This window comes from Marmota monax, unplaced genomic scaffold, assembly GCF_021218885.2.
Source record: "Marmota monax isolate L192 unplaced genomic scaffold, Marmota_monax_Labrador192_F-V1.1 WCK01_AAM20220418_F8-fsc00133, whole genome shotgun sequence".
NCBI lineage: Eukaryota > Metazoa > Chordata > Mammalia > Rodentia > Sciuridae > Marmota > Marmota monax.
The window spans coordinates 567,779-591,878 of NW_026694821.1; the positions used below are offsets into that span (position 1 = coordinate 567,779).

At 36.8% G+C, this 24,100-nt stretch overlaps 1 protein-coding gene across 1 annotated transcript in view; it reads right to left on the reverse strand.

The window, feature by feature from the left end:
• Hibadh (3-hydroxyisobutyrate dehydrogenase) overlaps window positions 1-20,388 on the reverse strand; it is a 104,240-nt gene extending 83,852 nt beyond the window's left edge. The window contains exons 1-2 of the mRNA XM_046426058.2: window positions 20,230-20,388; window positions 11,110-11,270 (exon numbers count right to left, since the gene is read on the reverse strand). Coding sequence (XP_046282014.1) covers window positions 11,110-11,270; window positions 20,230-20,320 — 252 coding nt within the window. The 5' untranslated portion in view covers window positions 20,321-20,388. The remainder of the gene's footprint in view (window positions 1-11,109; window positions 11,271-20,229) is intronic.
• Between the last annotated feature and the right edge of the window lie 3,712 nt (window positions 20,389-24,100).

Below are 24,100 nucleotides of genomic sequence, written 5' to 3' on the forward strand. Positions count from 1 at the left end.
ATTTGATGAAAGTCAAAGAATGGAAAACCAAACACAGTGTGTAATCTAAATATTATTATGAGCTAGAAATAATTACATTTCAATTTTTCTTAAAATATAAGCTTCTAAATCAAATTCTGGACAAAGCAATTTCAAAAACCATTCTTTAAGTTTTCAGACAATTAGTATCCTAGCAATTTGTGTATTAAGTCCAGAGAAGAAATGTAGACCACCTCATACACTAAAACAAAACAAAGATATTCTCTCTCAATGTTGCGCTCTAACAACAATGGAACATTTTAAAGTCTACAGTGAGGTACATTCAACATGTATATTTTGATGTGTAACAGGGATAGGCCACAAAGAATTTTGAAAACTTTTTAACTTTCCATGAAATTACAAAGAAATGTTAACATGAAAACTTTTCTTACACACAAACAAATACTGAGATTCAAAAAAAGAGGTAACCATGGAAACCCATTCAAGTTTATTCAAGAAAAATACAGCTCAGTAGTAACTCAGTAGAGATAAGAAATGGACGTCATAGGAGTTGTAATTCTCTACTCCTAGACTCTCAAGAACATGGTTACTTGGAGAGCCCCATTTGTTCATCTCCATTTTAGTATAGTAAATACAATGCAAATGATAGCATATCTTTCAGTGGCCTTTCCTTCTATTGTAGATCCATCTCTATATCTTTCAGAGATATCAGTAAGTCCTGAGGTCTAACAGTCAATTTTAGGCTTCCTCGCAGGAATTGAGTTCTCTTCCATTGAAAGAAATTCAATTTCATACAGATAACTCCTTGAGAGTCCCTAAAGGGCAGTAGCAATTAGCTTACAGATCTAAGGGTACTTCACACCTCCAAGCTTCTCATGCCCATGAACTGGCAGTGCCAATTCATCCAACTGCCAAGTGCATGGGGTGGCAAATCAGCCCCCTGCATCCCTAGCATCTGCTTCGTGGGATGCTTGGGTTTCCAGAGCACTGCTAAACCCCTCAATTATATACTAAAGTAGTGTCAAAGCTCACAGGCCTGGAAAAAACACACAATGATAGCGAAAGCTGAAATGTCACCACTATAGTGGCCACAACTGCTCCGTGTCTCATGATGACATACACTGGTATATTATAATAACAGCCTTTAATTTGCATTACAAAGGCATGTTTATCAGATAGACAAACACTCAAATAATCTTGCCATCAATGTGATGACTTCAAGACTGAAATAATTGACGAAATTTGGCCACAACTCAAAATCTAAGGGGAAAAAAAAACAACCTCTTGCCAATCTGACACTAACCACAAAAGCCTTTAGGAGCTGAACTAATTAGAGTCCCTTCAATTACATTTGCTAATTGAGTGGATAAGCAAAGACAGCATGGATCAGAGAAAAGAACACTAATTTGGGGAAGCCAGAGAACCAGGTTCAGTTGCAGCTCAGCCAAGAAGTCATGTGCTATTTTGCACAAATCACTTAACCTCTGGCTTCAGTTTCCCAATCAATCTATAAGATAAAAATAGTAATTTAGGTTATCTTTAAGGGTTTCTATCTACAAAATAAAAAAGGAAACTTGGGCAGTAACATTAAATTTAGTAACATTAAATTCAAGGATATGTGTGCCCCCCCCCCCCAAGAAAGGGCTGATGGGGCTGGAACACCTGCAGGGACTCAATACAAATGGACAGCATTAGCAGGACTCACGCTGTGCAGGTCTTCAATACCTCCACATCTGTGGACAATTCCTAGCCTGGCTGACTGAATCTTGGCTCTGCTATGACTGCCCAGGCTGTCCAGACAGATCTCCTGCTAATTACAACAGCCTCATTTTTATACCATTATGAATTAAGATGAGTCTACTTTTTTATTATCACAATTTTGACTATAGGAAATTGGTTTCCATGTATATCTCAATATCTACAGTAAGAATTCTTACAGCCAGTTTCTCTGGACTTTACCTTAATTAATCTGTCTGCCAGGATACCTCAATGGCAACTGTGTAATATAAAGAGTAAAAGACTGGATGGATTCAAGACAAAATATGCTCTGCTGAAGGGGGGAAAAGGAAAAGGACCAAGAGTAATCTGAAGGAAATGTACCTCTCTTTTACAAATCCACTGGAAGGAGACAACTGTTGCCTAGTTGCTTTCTATGAAGAGAAAAATCTTGCTGTCTCTTCTAAGCAAAAGTCAGGAAAGTCAAGCTCAGCATTGTTTCCAAATAAATGGGTAACAGAAACTTGCAAAGAAACAATATGAACATGACCTTGTTACACCTCTACTCCAGTGGTTTTTAATCTTTGGAAGTAGAAAAACACACTGTTACTTCAAAATTGCACTACATTTGACTAACAAAAACGTTTTGTGCCTGTATCTTGAAACATCTGGTCAACAATGATGGAGCCCACTCAGCAAGAGGCTTTTAAAGTTCTTATTTAACAAGATGTGAGTGGATGCCAGATTAGAGCCCAAGAGATTTACTTAACCAAACATGTTCAGCCTTCCGATCCAGGAACAACAAAATGGTTTCCAACTTTTTAAAGGGAAAACAAAAGAGGATCTAATTAAGCCTCGTTCAACCAGAAAACTCATATGAAAATGATGCATACGTCGGGACTTTTGGCACATATCAGCATCTCCATGGAAAATCCTAGACAATGAAAATGAAGCACAAGTTGCACGCCCTTCATGCTAAGCCTTAAGTTACAAAAAGAGACGACGAGCATCTTCTTATCATAAAAGTAGGAGAGAAGGGACAGTGCAGAATAGATCCATAAAAAGGGATGCTGTCAAATGATCATATAGTTTAATTTTAATTTTTATCATTGTTCTTTCATTTAAAAGTATGTCTACAATTTTCTTCCAAAATACTTTGGACTTAGTGATTCAGCCAAGACAGTGGTATAAAAGTGTGTTGAGAAACATGGTATAGATACAACAACCAGCACCACAGGAAGAGTAGCAGTGGCAGTAATAGCACTCTTCATGTGCCAGCTCCTCTAGGACTAAGAGGGAGTTATTGTTATTATCTCTATTTTATAAGATAAAGAAATTTAAGTAAAAGAGAGGTGAATAGTCTACTTGAAGCCACACAGATAGCACATAGCAGAACTGGGAGTTGGGTCCAGGCAATCTCAGGTTTTTAAAACACTACATTGACTATGCATTGATTTTTTTTATTTCTAATATATACAAGCCTAATGGTTATCATTAGTTACATTGTTATCAAAGGTGCTAAAAGTTGTGATGACGCGTTGTAGGTCAAATCTAAATTTCCAACAGAAACAAGGATACAATAACAGGATACTAAATCAGGAAAGTCCAAATTTTTAATGGAAATGTCATGTCCACAAATAACAAATTTGATAAATTATAAATGCCTCATTAGGTTAACATTTGGAGGCATAAATAAGCTAATTAGTCATGTAAAATACTGAACGTGTCAAAATTTTTATTTCCTTAGTAACCCATGAAATAATTTTTTTTTTGGCAGGGGGAGGGATGCAACCCAAGGCCTCACACATACTAGGCAAGGTCTCTACCACTGAATTACACTCCCAGACCCATATGGTACTTTTTATGAGGATCTTGAAAACTAGCTGATTGCTCTTTGAGTTAGATTCCTTGAGTTAAATATTTTACAACTTTTTCATCCCTGCTAATCTCTCACTGAAAGCACAGTGAACATCAGAAATCAACTTGGCAAGGTTTTGCAATTTGGGAGATGGGGGAGATACTTTAGTTTACTTTGGCTTTCACCTCATCAGCTTCACTTAATATTGTAACATTGGTGGAAGGGTGGGGCAAGGTGAATATCTAGCATTAAAATGTCCGAATCAACTAAAATTCACCCAGAATTCTTTAACCTTTAATCCCTTCAGGGTACTGTTTTACAAAACAGCAAGAAGTTTCATGGTTTTCACATACATTTCTCATTCCAAGTCTTGTAGTGTAGAACGGAGTTCATTTTTTTCTTTTATCCAACACTTTAAAAAATTAAACAGCCACAAAATAATATTAGCATATTAATATATCTGAATTTATTCATTTGAATTATTGTTCATTTGAATTACTATTACCTATTAAAGGGGTGTTCCTAGAAAATCACACTCGTTCAAATGATACTGCCACCGTTCAAAATATTTTCTTAGTTGCCAACATAAATCATTTATCAATAAATAAATTTTATTTTCATTTTATTATGAAATAATAAAAAAAGAACAGGATACTTCCTCTCAGGCCCAAAGCTTCTTCACTCTCTATCTTTCTCACTTCACTCATACACATTTTATTCTCCTACCCTCCACTGCTGATACAATCAATACTCAAGTACAGACCCTTAAGACAACCAGAGATGGGAGGAAGATGAAATGTAGGTCAAGAGAATTCCATCTTCCAGGCTTCTGGGCTCAGTGTGAACCACACACAATACTTCCCACTGTGTACTGGGTGCAGAGGTCAGAGGGGCACACAAGAAGTAAAGACAAGTCTTCATTCACTAATTTCAAAGGAACAGTTAGTTATCCAGAATCCATCTTCTTTCCTTACACCCACTTACATATCACAAGGAAGAAGAAAAAGAAAAACCTGGTCATTAAATCTATAATCTATTATTTGTATAGTTCTCCATGAGAAATGACTCTTAATAGTTTCTTCCACTCAAAAACTGCTTTATTAGCATATTATAGTCAAATTAATTACAATTTTAATAGAAATTTCCTTGTAATATTAATTTGGCTTGCCTCCTGAGACATATCCAACACCTTGTCACTTTCAACTCAACCTGTTTTATTCACTACTGTACTATGTGATCTGTTAGACAAATGGCAGGTACTCAAGTGATATCTGTTGACCTAAAGTAAAATATCTCGCATATAGAGACTAAAACTCCTCTTTTTGAAGAAATTGCTCCTTCAATCCCATTCTTATCTGGATAAATCCTATGTATTCTGCTGTCTGACTAAATGTCAGGTCTTTAAAGAGAACGCCCCTATCTGCTTTCTCACCTAAGATAATGCACATTAAAAAAAAATATGACATTTTACTTTTTTCTTTTTACCCATACAATTTGGAATCACATATTTGTGTGTTTCAATAATCTAAGACCAACTACTGATCCCCAAAGGCAAGGACTATGAATCATTCTGGGCTACAGTTCCAGTGCCTAGCACACAGAAAGTACTCAAGAAATATCTGTTAAGTTAATGACTTAATAAAGGTCATCACCTGGGATTTTGTTTGTTTGTTTTTCAGTTCTGGAAACTAAACCCAGGACCTTGTTCATATTAGACAAGAACTCTAAAGCTGAGCAATATTCCCAGCCCTGTCATCTGTTTTGCTACAGTAATCTATAGGAACTTTATAATCAGAGCAATAGAAAGTTAACTTTCTTCATTAAGAAGTGAGGAGAGGGGCTGGGGTTGTGGTTCAGTGGTAGAGCACTCGCCCAGCATGTGAGAGGCACTGGGTTCAAGCCTCAGCACCACATAAAAATAAATAAATAAATAAAGGTACTGTGTACGACTACACTAAAAAAAAAACAAATAAATAAATAAATAAATAAATAAGTCAAGAGACTCTGACATGCCATCTGAATGGAGAGCATCAGAAGAGGAATAACAGATGTGTACAGTTGAAATGCATCTAAGGCCTTTTGTTTTTGTTTTGTTTTTTTGGTACCAAGGATTGAACCCAGAAGCACTTAACCACTGAGTCAGATCCTCAGCCCTTTTTAAATATTTTATTTAGAGAGAGGGTCTCTAAGTTGCTTGGGCCTCACTAAATTGCTAAGGCTGGCTTTGAACTCACAATCCTCCTGCCTCAGCCTCCCAAGTTGCCAGGATTACAGGTACACATCATCCCGTCCTATGCATCTAAGGATTACAGAAGCTAATTTCTGGCTAACACTGGTTGACTACGTAACAAACACAATTTTAAGTTCTTTGCGCATATTGACTCATTTAATCCTTATAATATCTCCATGAAAAAAGGTATGATTATTATCCTTATTTCACACATGGGAAAACAAAGTTAGAGGTAATTTTAAAAATCTTTCCCATGTTTACACAGATTCTAAGTGGTGAAGACAAATCCCAAACCCAGGCATTCTATAGATTCCCAACATTTGCTGTATCAGTTTCCCTTGGCTGCCACAACAAATTACTATAAGCATGGTGGCTTGAAACAGAAATTTACTCTCTCACAGCTCAGAAGACCAAAGTCTAAAATCAAGGTGTCAGCAGGTCCTCACTACCTCCAAAGTCTCTAGGGGAGGGATCTTCTTTGCCTCTTCCAGCTTCAGGTGGCTCATGGAATAAATAGCTCAGCTTGCAGTAGCATAACTCTAAAGTCCACTTCCATCTTCACATGGCATTCGTCTCTGGGTCTTTATGTCTTCTTTCCTGTCTACTGGAAGGACACTTGTGACTGGTTTTAGAGCCCACCATAAATCCAGGATGATCTCATCTCAAAATCCTTAATTTTTATCTTCAAATACCCTGTTTCTAAAAAACTCACATTCATAGGTACCAGGAGTTAGGACTTGGATTTTTTTTTTTTTTTTTTTTTTTTAAGGTCATGCTGGGGATTGATCCAGGTCCTTACACATGCTAAACACATACTCCACCAATGAGCTATACCTCAAGACCTCAGTTTTTAAGTGACTTTATTGAGCCATAATTCACATACCATACAGTTTGTCCATTTAAAATGTATAATTTGAAGCCTTTTGGTATAGTCACAGGTATGTGCTACCATCACCACAGTTGATTTCAGAACATTTTCAAGAAGAAACTCTATACCCATTAGCTATCACTCCTCTGTGTCCACCTCCACCTCATCCCCAGCACTAAGCAACAGGGTACTTTCTATCTCTATAGATTTTCTTATTCTAGACTTCTATATGAATGGACTTGTACAGAATCTGGTCCTTGAAACTGGCTTCTTTGATTTAGCATGTTTTCAGAGTTCTATATTGTAGCAAATATGAGTACATCATTCCTTTTAATTATTGAATAATATTCCATCATATAGACATAATACATTTTTTTTAACCATTCATCTATTGCTGTACATTTGGGTTGCTGCTATCTTTTGGCTGTTATGAATAATGCTGTTATTCAGAAGTTTCTGTGTGGATACAAGTTTTCACTTCTCTTGTGCATATACCTATGAGTAGAATTGCTAGATCATATCATAACTCTATACTTAGTTTTCTTAGGAACTCCTACTAAGTAGCTATACCATTTTACATTTTATGAGGGTTCTAATTTCTTCACATCCTCACCAAAACTTGCTGTTCTCTAATGTTTTTATTCTAGCCATCCTAGTATGCATACCTCGTGGTTTTGACTGCACTTCTCTGATGACTAATAATGTTGAGAATCTTTTTGTGTGTTTACTGGCCATTTGTATAACTTCCTTGAAGAAACACTTCTTCAGATCTTTTGCCCATTTAATTACCTGCCTTTTATGTTTGGGTTATAAGACTTCTGTTATGGTTTATCTAAACCATATGAAGAGTCCCCCAAAAGCTCATGTGTGAGAAACAATGCAAAAATTTTCAGGGGTGAAATGATTGGATTATAAAGGATTGCTGGCCACAACTAAGAGTGGATTAACTGGACAGTAACTATAGGTATGTAGGGTGAAGCTAGAGGAAATAAGTTAATGGGGGTGTGCCTTTAGAGTTTATATATTATCCTTGGTAAGCAGAGCTCTCTCTCCTTCCAGGTTGCCATGTCCTGAGCTGCTTTCCTCCATTGTGCCCTTTCACCTTGATGTTCTGCCTCTCCTTGGCTCCAGAGCTATGCATTCAATCAACCATAAACTGAATCTCTAAAACCATAAGCCAAAATAAACCTTTCCTCCTCTAAGTTGTTCTTTTCAGGTCTTTTGTTCATAGCAATGAAAAAGGCAACTAAAACAACTTCTTTATATATTCAAGATATAAGTCCCATATCAGATATAAATATTTATCAGATTCTGTGGATTGCCTTTTCACTTGCTTGATGGTGTTCTTTAGAGCACAAGTTTTTACTTTGATGCAGTCCAATTTATCTGTTTTTAATTTTATTGCTCATATTCTTTTTTTTTTTTAAAGAGAGTGAGAGGGGGAGGGGGAGGAAGAGAGAGAGAGAGAGAATTTTTTTTTTAATATTTATTTTTTAGTTATCGGCGGTCACAACATCTTTGTTTGTATGTGGTGCTGAGGATCAAACCCGGGCCGCACGCATGCCAGGCGAGTGCGCTACCGCTTAAGCCACATCCCTAACCCCTGTTGCTCATATTCTTGCTGTCAGATCTAAAAATTCTTTGCCAAATCCAAGATCATGAATAATTACTCCTGTGTCTTCTATTAAGATATACTTAACCTCTGTATACCCACTTAACAACCCATTATAATGGATAATTATTAATTAATTCCAACAAACTCCAAGAGTACAGAACCACACATTAAAGAGAGAATGGGACAGGGGATATATGATCAGTGACCTGAGACTACGTATTCAAAAAGCATCTAGGCACTTTATTTTTCAGAAACCTAGTTTATAAATAGATAACAAGCTGCTTTATTTCAGAATCAAGGAAGATGCTCCAAAATATCTGATACATTAATTTCACTATTTAGTGACTATGCACCATGTAATTAAGAGCCAAAGCTCTGAAGTCAAAGACAAATCTTTGTTTAGATCCTGGCTCTTGCTATTCACCCACTGTATACCTTGGGATATTATTTAATTTCCCCACAAATGAGTTTCCTGATAATAAAATGATAAAATTAGATAAGATAAAACGTTACAAAGATAAAAAATAGTGGGAAAAAGACCTGACACACAAGAGGTGCTCACTAAATATTAGAGTTTTTCCTTTCCCTTTTATTGTAAATATCTCCTATAATCACGGATAAGCCTTATTCTTAAAGTAGGCTTGCCTCATACCTACCTAAAATTAACAAAGAACAAGAATTTTGTTGGGAAATGGAGATAAGGGGGTAACTTCGGAATATGAGATAATTCAGGCAGAGCATCAGAAATATCTGGAATCTAGGAAGAAGCAGAAAAGATTCACAAAGTAGTGACAATCATTTTAGTTATTCCATAGGTAAGGTCTAAAGGCTATAGGCATAAAGGGAAAAGTAACAGCAATAATAATAACTTAAAAGGCCATGAGCTTCTGCTTTGCCAGTCCAGGTATCTTTCTCTTTAGTTAAATTCTGAATTTAATTGAAGATATTTCCTCAGTTTAGAGACTGAGTAGCACTGCTACTCTTACAAATGTATAAACCATTATAAAATGACAACACCACAGATGTGTTATTTCTAAAAGCAAAATCTATCTCTTCAAAATAACTGCTAATTGATTCATCTCAGACTGAATAACAACTTAAAATGTTTACCATATCTGAAGATGGCAAAAGGCCACTTTTCCAGATTTTCTAGCAAAATTTTTGATCAACTCTTTCAAACAAGGTTACTAAGTTTCTAAGTTACTTCAGGTCATCTACAAGCCTATTGCACTAGGAGGACAGGGTCGGTTATCACAGACTACATGGGCGTAAGTAAGCTTCAATGTTACTAACAAGTTCCAAGATCACACTGACATTCTCATACCAGACTGCTGCCATTTCCAGACAGCTTACAACCATGGGAGGAAGAATATACAGGATGTCCAGTTATGCAAATGGATTCTAAGTTACCTAAATCTGTCCTTTATCTGGGCATTGCATTTCACAGTACTTACTTTCAAGTCTATCATCCAGAAGTTGACTGTTAAATTTTGTTTTTATTTATTTATTTTTGGTAACAGGCATTGAACCAGGGACACTTGACCACTGAGCCACATCCCTAGCCCTTTTTTATATTTTATTTAGAGACAGAGTCTCACTAGGTTGATGAAAATGACTTTGAACTCATGATCCTCCTGCCTCAGCCTCCCAAGCCCTTGGGATTACAGGTGTGCACCACTGCACCCAGCTAAATTTTATTTTTCTCTCATCTTTTTCTATAGTTCTCAGGAGATTTATAGATTTTTCCTAGTTCTGGGATCACATTCTACCTTCCATTACCACTCTACAACTTTCTCCGTATCTAAAAAATCAAAACTCTAAATTCAGATACTAACACATGGTCTTTTGTCATCTGAGTTACTAATAAAGTTCAATAAATCCAAACAATATACAAGACTTAACCAACAGATGCTATCATTCAACATGATAAACTCCAATCTCCAAATTCTTGAAACACAAATGGTAGCCTCCTAAAACAACACTCTAGAGATCTTTTATAACTCAACTCTTCACTATAACACACAGTGTTTTTAGGTCATCTCCAGGTTTATAGTCAATAGCTAAAAGGTATTCACAAAGTGCTATCATAAAGTATTTACAAAATATATTCACATATATTCTCTCATTCGAGTTTCACAGTCTAATGACATAGGTTTTCATCATGCACATTTTACAAATGAGGAAACCATCAGACGTAAGTAACTTGCCACCATTAAGACAGCATGTAACTATCTGATCCAGGACTCAAGATAAGTTTTGTATCTCTAAGACCATTCTAAGACAATCTTGCCTGTCTTTCACTAACTTGGAAGGCTATTTCCACTAAATGAACTGCTTTAACAGCATAATCAATAAAGTTACTACTTCGGGAAACTAGTAGGGCAAAACAAAACCCTCTGACCAAATTTGGGAAATGTTCCAGGTCACCTATTAAAGGACAGATAGACCCTCTTCCCCCAAGTAGCTAATGGAAGTGCTCCTTTCTTGTATATCTGGATCCTGAAAAAATGTTAAATAGCTAATGAAATAAAGTTAACAATGAATTAGGTTTACAACTTCACTGGGTATACTTCCAAGAAGATGTCACTTATTTGAATGTACATTCTGGTTTTTGGTTTTATTTTAATACTGGGGATTAAACCCAGGGGTGCTTTACCACTGAGCTACATCCCCAGTTCTTTTTTTACATTTTATTTTGAGATAGTTACTGAGGCTGGTCTTGAACATGCAATACTCCTGCCTCCACCTTGCAAGTTGCTGGATTACAGGTGTGAGCCACTGTACCTGGCATACATTCATTTTTAATTATCAAAATCTAAAACAATATGCAAAAAAGACCTTACCTGTTCACCTGCCTCTTGAAACTCTTTGCATGCATCAGGGAATACATCATAAATAATGAGCGGATAACCATGTTTCATGAGGTTTTTTGCCATTGGATTCCCCATGTTGCCCAGTCCAATGAATCCAACTGGAGTCTTAGAAGCCATTGACCTAGAACACACTGATTTCAATATATTACTTTCAATAGGGGCAGATAACATTTTTCATTGTAAACATTCTTTCAGTATTTATAAGTCAGTTGTCATTTATGTTTACTATAAAAGACACTTCTAAAAGAGTAGTTTAAAAATAATAACCTAACCCCATTTACAGGCATCAACAATGTGCAAGCAAATTTTACTTCTAATTATTTAGTTCTCCATGAAACATTCACAAAGTTTAAGCAATCTTTTCTATTTTCTACCTCTATAACATCTTTTTGCCATTTTGAACAATAAATTTAAAAATGTTATCATTTGTAAATCTCCTCTTGTCAGTTACCCACAACGTAAAGCATTTTAGTTCCTTATATCTATATTATCTCCGGTAATGATATGGGTAAGGCCTACACCTAGGACAGATCTTAGGTTGGAGGTGTAGCTTAGTGGTAAAACATATGCTTAACAAGCCAAGACCATATGTTCAATAACCAAAATTTAAAAAGAAAAAAAAAATCTTAATATAATGTTAAATCTAGGAGAATATATTTCAACCAAAGTTACTACTTTACAAAAGTGGTCCTAGGGGAGGGGAGGAGAAAGGAGGCGAGGTAAATGCTTCCATGGGCTTTAAATAGCAAAGGTAACAATATCAGGACCTGGGCTCAACAACTTTGCACCTTCAGAAAAGAGGGATTTCCAGAGGTGGCAAGAAAATGAAGGGAGGGAAGGAGGGTGGCAAGGGAAGGAGGAGGGAGGGAAGGGGGGCTCTTTAACTATATACAAGACTGGTTTTTGTTTCTCATAAAATTACACTGGGGGCACATTATTCAAAGTAAAGTTTTAGAGTAAAAAAAAGTTTTATCCTACCACAAAAATAACATTAGATACAACGTCTTAGTCTTTAGAACTCCACTCAACCAACACCACTCAACAAATATTCATTGCATATGAAGTACTGAGGAGCTCTGGAGCAGACAAAGCAAGGTGGGGTCCTTGCCCTGGAAAAGCTCCATCAAAGGAAGGAAGAAAGAGAAATAACTCCACTTGCCCTTTCATTTGCCAGTTTTCTTTTCATTTTTTCTTTGAAAGACTCCAGTTTCAAAATTGTTTAGTACAACAACTAATCAGTCACCCTCTCATGTTACAGATCCTCTCAAATTATTGATTCCTGTTCTTCCTTGAACTTAATCCGAATATGACATTTTTCTAAAAGTAAATTATTTGAAGCTCTAATGCTTAAGAAATAGGAGCCTTATTGGGTTAGAAGCATATTTAAATCATTTTAATTTGATTATTGTCTCTACCACTTTTATTAAATGTGAGTGTCAAGTCAGATCAAGCAAGATCACCATTACTAGTGTTAAGTTTACATGCTGAGTAAAAACAGGATCCCTCTGCCTGATTTTCTGGCCACAGGGGTTCAATGACAAAGAAATGACACTTATCTAAAAATAAATTTTATTTTGAAATTAAACAGAATGAGAGGCATACATTATAAGAGGATTATTATTATTCTTTTGTACCAGGGAATGAACCCCGGGGTGCTTAACCACTGAGCCATCCTAAGCCCTTTTTTATATTTTTATTTAGAGACAGGGTCTCAGTAGGTTGCTCAGTGCCTCACTAAATTGCTGAGGCTGGCTTTGAACTCATGATCCTCCTACCTAAGCCTCCAGAATCGCTGGGATTACAGGTGTAGACCACTGCACTTGGCTTGTAAAAGGATTCTGATGCTCATAAGCACACTGACAAAAATGGCCTGAGAGAAAATTTAGTCCTATTATTCCAGACTATCGTGTTAAGGTTGGAAAGGTATAATTTAAAAAAATTCTATTCTATTTGATAATTTTTACATTTTTTAATATTTATTTTTTAATTTTAGGTTGACACGATATTTTCATTTTATTTTTATGTGGTGTTGAGGATCAAACCAGTGCCTCATGCATGCTAGATGAGCACACTACCAATGAGCCACAACCCCAGCCCCTGGAAAGGTATAATTTAAAAATCTAGGGCTGGGGATGTGGCTCAGTGGTACAGCGCTTGCCTTAGGAAGTGTGAGGCACTGGGTTCAATTCTCCGCACCACATATAAATAAAGTCCACTGACAACTAAAAAAAAAAAAAAAAATCTAAAAACATTAGAAACTAAGACGACTATATTTTAAAGGCCATTAATTTAGCAGGCAACTGTTTTAGGTCAAACATGTCAGTATGACAAGGACAAATAGTAAATCTTTCCCATACTCAACAAATATTAAGCAACTATGCACATGTCCCACACCAGATGACATGGAAGACACTAATGAAACACAGTTCTTGCCTTTAACAGCCTTAAAATCCAAGATGATGTACACTATGCAATCTAATACTAATATAAGACAGTCGGGATAAAATATTGTTTAAAAATGCTACTAAAAGAGAAGGAAAATTCATGATCTGGGAAACTTGAAGAAGGAAGCATTTGACCTGGGTATTCTAGAATAGGTAATATTTCAAATAGGGAGAACAGAAAGGAAGTAAATGTCAGAGAAAAAGAACATGAGCATATGCAAGGAACTAGGAAAGCCAGAAGTGAATGATAACAGTAATCATTAATGTTTGTTGCAAATTTACTACATGCCAGACACTGAAAACTTTATAGATAACATTGTCATTATACACTATCATCTTTCAGTAAATACCTAAGAATTTATTAAATTGTAACATCAATATTCAAATGAGGTCAATATGACTAGATTCTTCAATTGTATGACACTATCCTCCATTCTTCCTATGGCATTCCCAAAGAAATGAAACAGTAGATTTAAATTAGAAGAAATAATGTGACCATAATATGGAAGACTAAAGCATGCTAAACAATGTGACTGCATTTTGGAGGCAAGAGATAGTTATTGAAGGGTGGGATAAAGAAATGATATGATCACACTTATGCTTTAGAAAGAGAAATGAGGCAGCATTATACAATAGATGAACTGGAGGAAAGAGTCTGAATTCAAGAAGACCAATATAAAAGTAATAGAAATCCCTCTAGATCTTAGTTCAGGCTGCTACAACAAATATTCAGGCTGTTGTGGCTTAAACAATAGTTCTGAAGGAAAGTCCAAAATGAAGGTAAGAAAGAAGCCAGAGGGCTGGGGATGTGGCTCAAGCGATAGCACGCTCGCCTGGCGTGCGTGTGGCCCGGGTTCGATCCTCAGCACCACATACAAACAAAGATGTTGTGTCTGCCAAAAACTAAAAAATAAATATTAAAAATTCTCTCTCTCTCTCTTTAAAAAAAGAAAGAAAGAAAGAAAGATGCCAGAACAAGTGTCTTGGTTTGCAAATGGCCATTCTCTCTTTGTATTCTCACAAGGCAGAAAAAGAAAGGACACGAGCTCATGTCTCTGATTATATAAGCTCTAATTTTATGACCTAATTCCCTCCCAAAGGTCCCACCCTTCAAATCCATCACCTTAAAGGTATGAATTCCAATCTATGAATCTTGAAGATATACAAACATTCTGTCCATAAAAGACAGCTAACAGGTAGTAACTATGGGGAAAGACAAATAGGAAAAATTATTCAAAGACAGACCTAAAAAAAAGTAACAAATTGGATTATGGGCTGAAACAAGGCAAAGGCCAAAAATGACACTAAAAGAATAGTAGTATCAATACCCTAGGTAGAGAAATAAAAAAGGAGAGTTGGCTTAGTTTTAAATAGGGTAACTATGAGCTGTCGTGAGGTCAAAGATGTCCAGCAAACTTAGAAACATTATAACCAAGGCTGTAGGGACAGGACAAGAAAAGTTCCCATAGTAAGGATAAGAAAAGAGAGAGACAGACAGAGACAGAGAGAAAGAGAGGGGAAGATCTATTGACCATCTATTTCAAAATTAGAGTTGAAATTGTGAGAGTCAGCAAACTAAACAAGAACAAAGAGGCTGAAGCCCAAAGGTTGAACTTCTTTGAAGTTCAGGGAATAAATACACTTAGAAGTCAAAAAGATAAAACCAACCATGAAAATGACACAGATGTTAGAATTAAAAATTATTATAACTGTGGTCCAAACATTTCAAAAGTAGAGATATGGAAGATAGTTTTAAAAATCCAAATGTAAATTAATTGAGATGAAATCTTCAATGTGTAAGATGAAAATTACACTGGAAGATTAGCAGCAGAATACATACTGTGGAAGAAAAGATCAATAACTTCACTGGCACAGCAAAAGAAACTACCCAAAGCAAAACAGAGAAAAAAATAATTCTAAAAATGAGAAGAGCATTAATGAGCTGAGACAGTTTAACCAGCCAAATGCATATGCAATGGGAGTCCTCAAAATAGAAAAGTGAAGAAAGAATACTATGGGAAGAACTAATGGCATTATGGGAAGACCCACTGGCCAAAACTCTTCCAAATTTGTTAAAAACTATAAACTCCATGCCTCCAAGAAGCTTAATGAATCCCAATACAACAAATAAGAAAACTATGCCAAGACACATCAGAATCAAAATGCTAAAAGCAGCCAGAGGGAAAGCATGGAAGCAGATTTCTTATCAGAAATATACAACTGGAGCAACATCTTTAAAATATTGAGGGGGAAAAAACTGTCAAGCTAGAAATCTGAAACCAGTAAAAATATACAAATATTCTTATTTATATATACAAAGATGCACAAGGAAATTTAAGGCAGTAGTACCAGATGCATTCACTATCTTGACTGTGATGATGGTTTCTCAGGTACCTAGACATCAAACTTACCAAATTGTAGAGTTTAAATAGATGTGGTTTATTGTACATCAACTACATTGCAAATAGCTGTTTTTAAAACATCAACATCATACACTTAGAACATTATAAAAACATTAGAGTTCTCAATTTTAAATAATATAAAGAAAGTAATATATCAATCAAATGTGATGTATGAAACCTGAGTAAATCCTGATTTGGAAAAAAAACTATAAAAGACATTCATAAGAAGGAGAGAGTCAAATAGTAAATTATTTTTAGCTTTGCAAGCCATAAGGCTTGTGTCACAACTGTACTACTCATCCATTCTAGTTTGAAAGCAGCTATAGGCAATACAAATATAACTGGGTGTGCCTGTGTTCTGATACAACTTTATTTATAAAACTTTAAAGTTTTATAAACTTTATTTATAAAAACAGGTTATTATACACTAAATTCTGAATAACAAATATATAGTTTATTGTAGAACTATTTGTTACAACAGAAAACCCACAAATAATTAAATAACTGCAAATAGGCCACTTAATTCATAATATGCATTAAAAGGATACTTGATAATTTATATTAAATGCAATGTAAATTATACCAATATTTAAAAGCATATGATATATATATCTAAAAGCATAGGGAAAATCTCCAAGACAAGTTATTGAGTGGGGGGGTGGGAGGCAAGATGCAAAACTTTATAAATAATATATAGTGTTCTTATTTTTCTGGTTTTCTATATAGATATATAATAAATTGCAGTTACACCTGGAGAGTTAGAGTAATGGATCAGATTTGAAGAAAAGATTCTGACTTTTTATATCCTTTTGAGTTTTTATCACATATACATAACTTTTATAACTACTTTCACAAGAAAATGAACTGGCATACAATGAGTGCTGAATAAGCAGTATGTGAATAAATAACTACTAACCAGAAAGGTTTCATCAAAGTGTTTATGGGGATAAAAGCCAGTCCTATCACAATTACAGAGAAACTAAGGTGACAAAGTGGATCCAGCAAAGGTAAACCATTGCAGCAACCATTACATATTGCAGGTTGACTCCCAAGTTCAGGGTCAGGTTCCAAACTGCCTAAACCAGTACATGGAAATGCCATTTCTGCCAAATGTCTGGTTCAGGGGCTGCCAGCCCTAAGTCAAGGCTGTGGGAAATCTGAAAATGTAACAATAAATGAACAAGACAAAGCATTGCATTCAATCAGCAAACTTCTGTGACTCTCCATATCACTACCGAGGTGGCAGCCAGAGGGATGGCACAAACCAAAGGCAATGGATATTACCCAGAACTAAAGCAGAAGACTGAAAAAAATATTAGGATACTATCAAAGGCATCAGTGAAACTGCTAATTATAAATAAGTTTGAGGTTGGATATAAATCTAGAAAGGTACTTAATGAAATAAGACGAAAAAGTGTGTCCATGTATTAGAGGGTGACAAGGAGGAGTCAAAGACAAGGTGTAATAATGATGCTGGTTGGTTAACAGAATGAGAATCATAGAGTTAAATCAATCAGATGACTGGTTCTTGTGTAATCCTAGCAAGAAAAATTCTGCCAAATTCTGTGATAAGACCTAGAAGAACTGAAGTAGAATGCTGATGTTGCTGAGGTTGAGGCCATCAAGAACAATAAGGCCCATGTTGATGAGCCAACATGAATACCAATGAAGATGATGCTTTCAATGATAGACTCAGTTATCTTTAAAGGGTGGTAATATAACTAGCTGAGCTGATATCAAAAGAGAAGTTGTTTATTGATGGTGATAATATTTAAAATCAACAAGAGTGTCTACTGTCTATCAACAAGAGCACCTACATGAGAAAATGATTATAAAGGTTACTTGAGATAATGTATTTAAAGCATTAAGCAATGTTTAGCACACGATAGTCAATAAATATTAGTTCCTTTTATTAACAATAATCATGAAGTAGCACTATGGGACAAGTCCTATGCCAAATGCCCCTTTTTGCTTGCCCAGTGGGTTAGAAGAAAGATACAGAGAGAATAAAGAACGTATAGATGCATTTAGATAATGAACCATATATGGGAAAAGACAACATTTAGCGAAAATTAAGCAAGAAAAGGAGTGTTTGGCAAATAAAGAAGAATTTGCTCCCAAAAGGGCAGAAATCCAAAGGAATATAATGGCATTATGATTACCCTAAAAATTTTCAAACCTAAAGAATACATCTTCCTTTAAGTAAGTCCTGACAGTAGTATGTGGAAATAGCAAAGTTAGACTGCAGATATATAAAGCTGGAGTTTAAAAAAAAAAATCAGACAACATAATAAAAAGGTGATATTCATTGATCAACTGGTAAACTAGCTAGAAAATTTGGCAACATTAGTTTCTAAATTTAAAGATGCAAGTTTACAGATTTTGATCTCTCAAATGTAACATGATCCAAAGTTATCCATTTCTTCGTAGTCTAAAATGCCAACAAAAATCATCTAAATTTCAAAATTAAGGTGTGGTATTAACTGATAACTTTTATGTTTTTTTAATAATAAATTATATGGATCCTTAGAACATTGCCATCCTTATGTTATAAACATGTAACACACTATGAAGGTAAATAGCCTACAAAATTCAGAGCACTAAATAATGTTACTATTTTTTAAAGTATTTTTTTAGTTGTAGATGGGGCACAATATCTTTATTTATTGGTTTATATGTGGTGCTGAGGATGGAACCCAGTGCCTCACACATGCAAGGTAAGCGCTCTACCACTGAGCTATAGCCCCAGCCCTAAATAATGTTACTATTTAATCATGGTTTTTTTTAGTAATGTCCCTAAACTCCAAATCTACATGTGAAGTTTTTTTTCTATCCTTTAAGATTTGAACCTCAAAAGAGTTAACTGTTTTGTAGTAAACTAAAATCAACATGAGTGTTTAAAACAATTCCACAGAATAAAAAACAATTGTTGATCCGTTTTAAACATTTCATCACAAAAGAACTATTTAAAAGTTTTTCATAAATCTATATTCTTACAACAACTTTGTGCCAAAAAACCTAAAGATCATATGCCAAAGTAGTCTAACCAGCATTGTGAGGTAGGTCCTTCCAATTTATAAAAACAAGTATTATAGTCTTAGGCCTCAGATTCTTCTACCAGGAATTGTAAAAACCTTCACAACTCTTTGAAGAGTTCTTTCAAATATCATTAGAACATCTGGTAAAATCACTAAACAGCAAATACATCTTACTCATCTAATGAAATATGAAAGACTTGTGAGTTTCCTCTCTTGGAGGGCAGGAGATGGGGGCTATTGAGGTCCAAACAAGGTCTAGTGCATGCTCTACTGATGAGCTACAACCCCAACCCCATTAGTAAGGCTTTGTTAATCCTGAATATGATCATACTAAACACTGCATCGTTAAAACTCAATTTTACAGAAACACAAGGGCAGTATCCCCACAAATCAACATTTTTTCAATATAAGAGGAGCCCTGGTGTCCTAGAAAATGCAGGCACTAAGAAGAATCAAGGACTACTTTTTAGATCCTGCTGGGGAGATCCTAATTTATTTATCCAAAAAGGGTCTCAGGTTCCTCAGGGGAAAAAAGAAGGACTGAATTAGTTTTCTGTGGATCTTCATGTAGCTCTCAAAACTGCCTATTCCTAAGTCCCTGGTTAGTGTTCAAAAACTTCTAACTGTATGGGGGAAGGACTCTGGAAAGGTTCAATTTGGCTGGCAGCAGTTACAGAAGAGGGGTAAATCCACCCTGCTAGTCAAGGGTGACAAACTTCGCTGGAATGCTGGGATGTTATTCATCCATCTCTCCCAATTACGGTGGTTAAACACAAACCGTTGTGGGCCTGAGAGTGTTTTCACTGACTGTGCAACCTGGGACGTCAGGATGGGCAGGGGTCGCCGGGGTGAATGCGGGGTCGCCCCTACTGCTTGGTCCTCCAAATGTCCTCGGAGCCCAAACTCCAAAGAAGCATGTCCTGGGCCCAAATACTCCTCCCTTCACCCCAAGTCCTTGCCCACCCCTTCCTAAGTTCTGAACCCCGCACATCTGGAGCCAGGTGAGGGGACTGAGGCAGAAGAGACAGAACTACAGGCAGGAGGGGTGGCCGCAGTGGAGGCCAGGACTTTGGAAAAAGTCAAAATTTTGTTTTTTAAACCCCAACCCAACCGCAGCAACCTTGGGTGAAAAGACCTCTTCAGCCCTCTGGTCGCCAGTAGCCGGCGGCCAGGCGAGAACCTGGGGAAGAGGCGCGAGGTCCTTACCCGCTGCAAGGCTGGCTGCTGCCGGCCGCTGCCTGTGGCTCCAGTACCGGAGGCCGGAGGTGGCTCCTCGGAGCCGCAAGGAAGCTGCCATGCTGCCCCCGCCCCGCCTCCCCGCGGTGACCTCCACCGCCTCCCAGCTAGCCCACAGACTGCGAGAATGCGCGAATGCGCGAATGCGCAACCCCGCGGGCGAGCTGGCGCGATCTCGGCGTGGGGCCGCTAGCGCATGCGCTCTCACTGATCTGGAAGTGCGTCCGCCCGCAAGGGGCGGAGCGTGGTGCCGAGAGGCGCGGCCCGGGATCGGGGGCGGAGACTGTCAACTCCCTTATAGACAGGGAGTGGACCAATAGGAACTCCCAGATACCCCCACCCCCCCCGCCCCGCGCCCTGGCCCCTCCCTCAGACTCCATCTACGTTTTCAACCTGCGAGCGTGAGTCTCCTTGTTTACTAAGACGTGGAGGCTGTGTGGGAGGAGGTGTCTGGCGCTCACTCCCGCCTCTTCAGAGCAACTGTACCCAGAAACCCTCCTTCCAAGAGCTGTAGCTATGCGTTTCTACGTTACAGGCAAGGACAAACTTTGACTCGCAACAGCTGCAAAAATTTTTAGGCAAGAGATGAAATTTCCAGCCTTTCTAAGTATGGATCTTATAATTTAGCGTTTGTATTTTTAGTGCCTATTGAAAAACAATAAGTAATCTACCGTGGAGCTGGGGCTGGGGCTTAGCGGCAGGGCGCTTGCCTGGAGTGCGTGAGGCACTGGGTTCGATCCTCAGTACCACATAAAAATAAACAAATAAAATAAAGGCATTCTGTCCATATACAACTGCAAAAAAATTTTTTTAAAGAAATCTACTGTGTATGTAATAATTCCAAAATTGATTTGATGTTGTATAACCCGATAATTTCTCAGTAAACTTGAAAAATAGGAAACCAATTTAATAATTGTTCTTTCTAGAAGCAGAATTTCCAGGAACTTGCTCTTTCTATTCCAAGTCATATTTCTTTAATATTTGAAAATTTCACGGCCTGAAATTGAGATTTGGTAAGCAAAACGTAAAGGTAAATTAAAATCGAGAAAATAGTCTATACGAATGCATGTTACGTGTTAGAGAAACAGACATCTATTCTTTATTCTTTGGGTGCTTGGTGTGCATAAGAAACTCGGGGATTCATATCTTCACCAAAGGTTTGGGAGCCACAAGACTTGTAGTTTTTGGAGAAAGGTAGTAAAAGAGAAGAGAGTGAGATGTAGCTTGGGCAATAGGAATCCCGAAGTTGTCCATCCCACCCCCACTCCCAAATTTATTTTTTATTCATTTGCCTAGGGTTGTATTCATTCTAACCTAAGTAGCAGCAGAAATAAGGAATTTGACTTGGATTGTCTTTTTTTTTTTTTTTTTAACTTTGCCCAGTCACCCATGGAGCTAGAAACTGCTAAAGGGAAAGCAAATAATTGGATAACTTCTAAGCACAGCTTCTCATGGTTCTGGGCATGTTTCCAGGGCAAGGACCCATCTGTAACTAGTAGAAAAACAATTCCCTTCATTGTGACACTCTGCCACAACCTTTTACCTATATCTACTGAAAAGAAGGAAGGAAAGGTGGGGAGAAAGGTAGGAAAAACGCATTTCAACTATCAGACAATCTCCAAGATTTGGGACCCCACCACTAATAGGACTGTTAATTTCAAGAGCATTTCATTTCACTCTTATTGGTTTCTTTACAGTTTAGCTGGAATGGACCTGCAACCAATAAATGTAGCCTTGCAATTTTCTACATTTACTTGCTGAAGTGCAGTAACCTACCAATTTTGTCAACCCAAAGAGAGCTGTTTACAGCACAAAGCAACACATCACTCATCTCTCCAGCTCTTTATATCCCAGTCCTCTTGAAATTTTATACCCAATCAGATCACTTTTGTCATTTTTATTATGAGCTACTGATCTTGCTTCTCTAGATTGTTTATGGGGCTTTTTTCTTGACCGTGTGTGTGTGTGTGTGTGTGTGTGTGTGTGTTTGTAATTTTTTTTTTTATATACAAAAGGCTGCCTCCTGTGAACAGCATTTTCCCAAGGTTAGAAAGATGGAGCTCAGGAAGAGCAGGCAGAGCTAAGTTGGGCAGGACTTCATTTTTTTAATTTTCTTTTTTCATAGTGGTGATGGCTTTGAAACATGAATAGTATTGAAAGTTTGATTCCTTTTACTCCAATGTGATCATTGGATAAATTATAATGTTTCCATATCTCTACATCATGTAGGCTGTTGCCTTCTCCCAGAAGTTCTATATTGATTCATAATTTAAGGAATGTTCACAGAAGGTTTCCAAAAGCATTATGATTTTTTTAATAATTCTTAATATTTAAAAGTGCTCACAGATACTGCATTTGCAAAGGCAGTTACTGCCTATGTCTAGCTTGTTTTGACTGCCTTCCTGATACCTTGGTTTGAAAAGCACTGCAACTTTACCCTATGTCTTTGCCACACATTTTTGTCTGAAATTATGTTTCAAAGCATCATAGTGGCTGTTCGGCTTCCAGAAAGATGTTGCAGATGTAATTTTTTTTTTCCTTATTCCTTTCACTAAGTGCAGCAGAAAACCCTGGACATTATATAGATGCTATTTAATTACAATGGGTCTATATGCCAACAAGCCCATCAAAGGTTGAAAATATTATTAAATTGAAAATGTATTTCATATACCTAACCTTTAGAACAGTAGCACAAAGGTGCTGCTAAGCATCTTTTTTTTCCGTTTTAACATTTTCCCCTTATTGGTTCTTTTTAGTTATGTATAATATTAGGATTCGTTTTGACATAAGAAATGTAGTATGTATACACAAGCATGAAATATAAAAAAGCATGGAATACAATTTGCTCTAATTCAGTCCCCAATACTTCCCCCTTCCCTCCTCTCCTCTCTCTCCATATTCCCTTCTTTCTACTCGACAAACCTCCCTGCTGTTGACTTTGAGGAGGGTTCTTCTGCCGCAGTCCGGCTGCAGCAAAATAACGGGGGGTGACGAACAACTTGTGTAGATTGATAGAGCAGGAGTGGAAGCCGTTTATTGCAGGACAGGAGCAGTATTTATACATTCCACACAGCTTATCTAATTAGCATAAACTAGATACAGCAGTCAACCAATCAGGAATCTCCACACTTAATGGCTCGCTTTTGTTACTTCTCAAACCACTCCCTCTGGCATTTTGCCAGGCACCATCCAGACTTGTTTACGAACTCTAACATTCCCCTGGCAAAATGCCAGGTGTTATTTTGACTTGTTTACAGACTCTAACATTCTTCTTTTTAGTTACACATGGCAGTAAAATCTATTTTCGTATATTTATACAAACATGAAATATATCTTATTCCAATTAGGATCTCAGTCTTCTGGATGTTGATTCACTGTGGTATATTCATATATGTACATAGGAAAGTTATAACAGATTCATTCCACTGTCTTTGCTATTTCTATCCTCCACCCTTCCCTTCATAACCTTATGCCTAATCCACTGAACTATTGTTCTTCCTCCCTCGCTACAATTTGTGTGTTAACATCCACATATCAGAGAAAACCTTTGACCTTTGCTTTTTGGGATTGGCTTATTTCACTTACCATGATAGGCTCCAGATCCATCCATTTATTGTCGAAATGTCCTAAAGTAATTCTTCTTTATGGCCAAGTAATATTCCATCTCATATATATATATATATGAGATGGAATATTACTTGGCCATAAAACGTGGGATATATATATATATATATATATATATATATATATATATCCCACATTTTCTTTATTCATTGATCTGTTGATGGGCATTTAGATTGGTTCTGTAGCTTAGCTATTGTGAATTGTGCTGCTATAAATA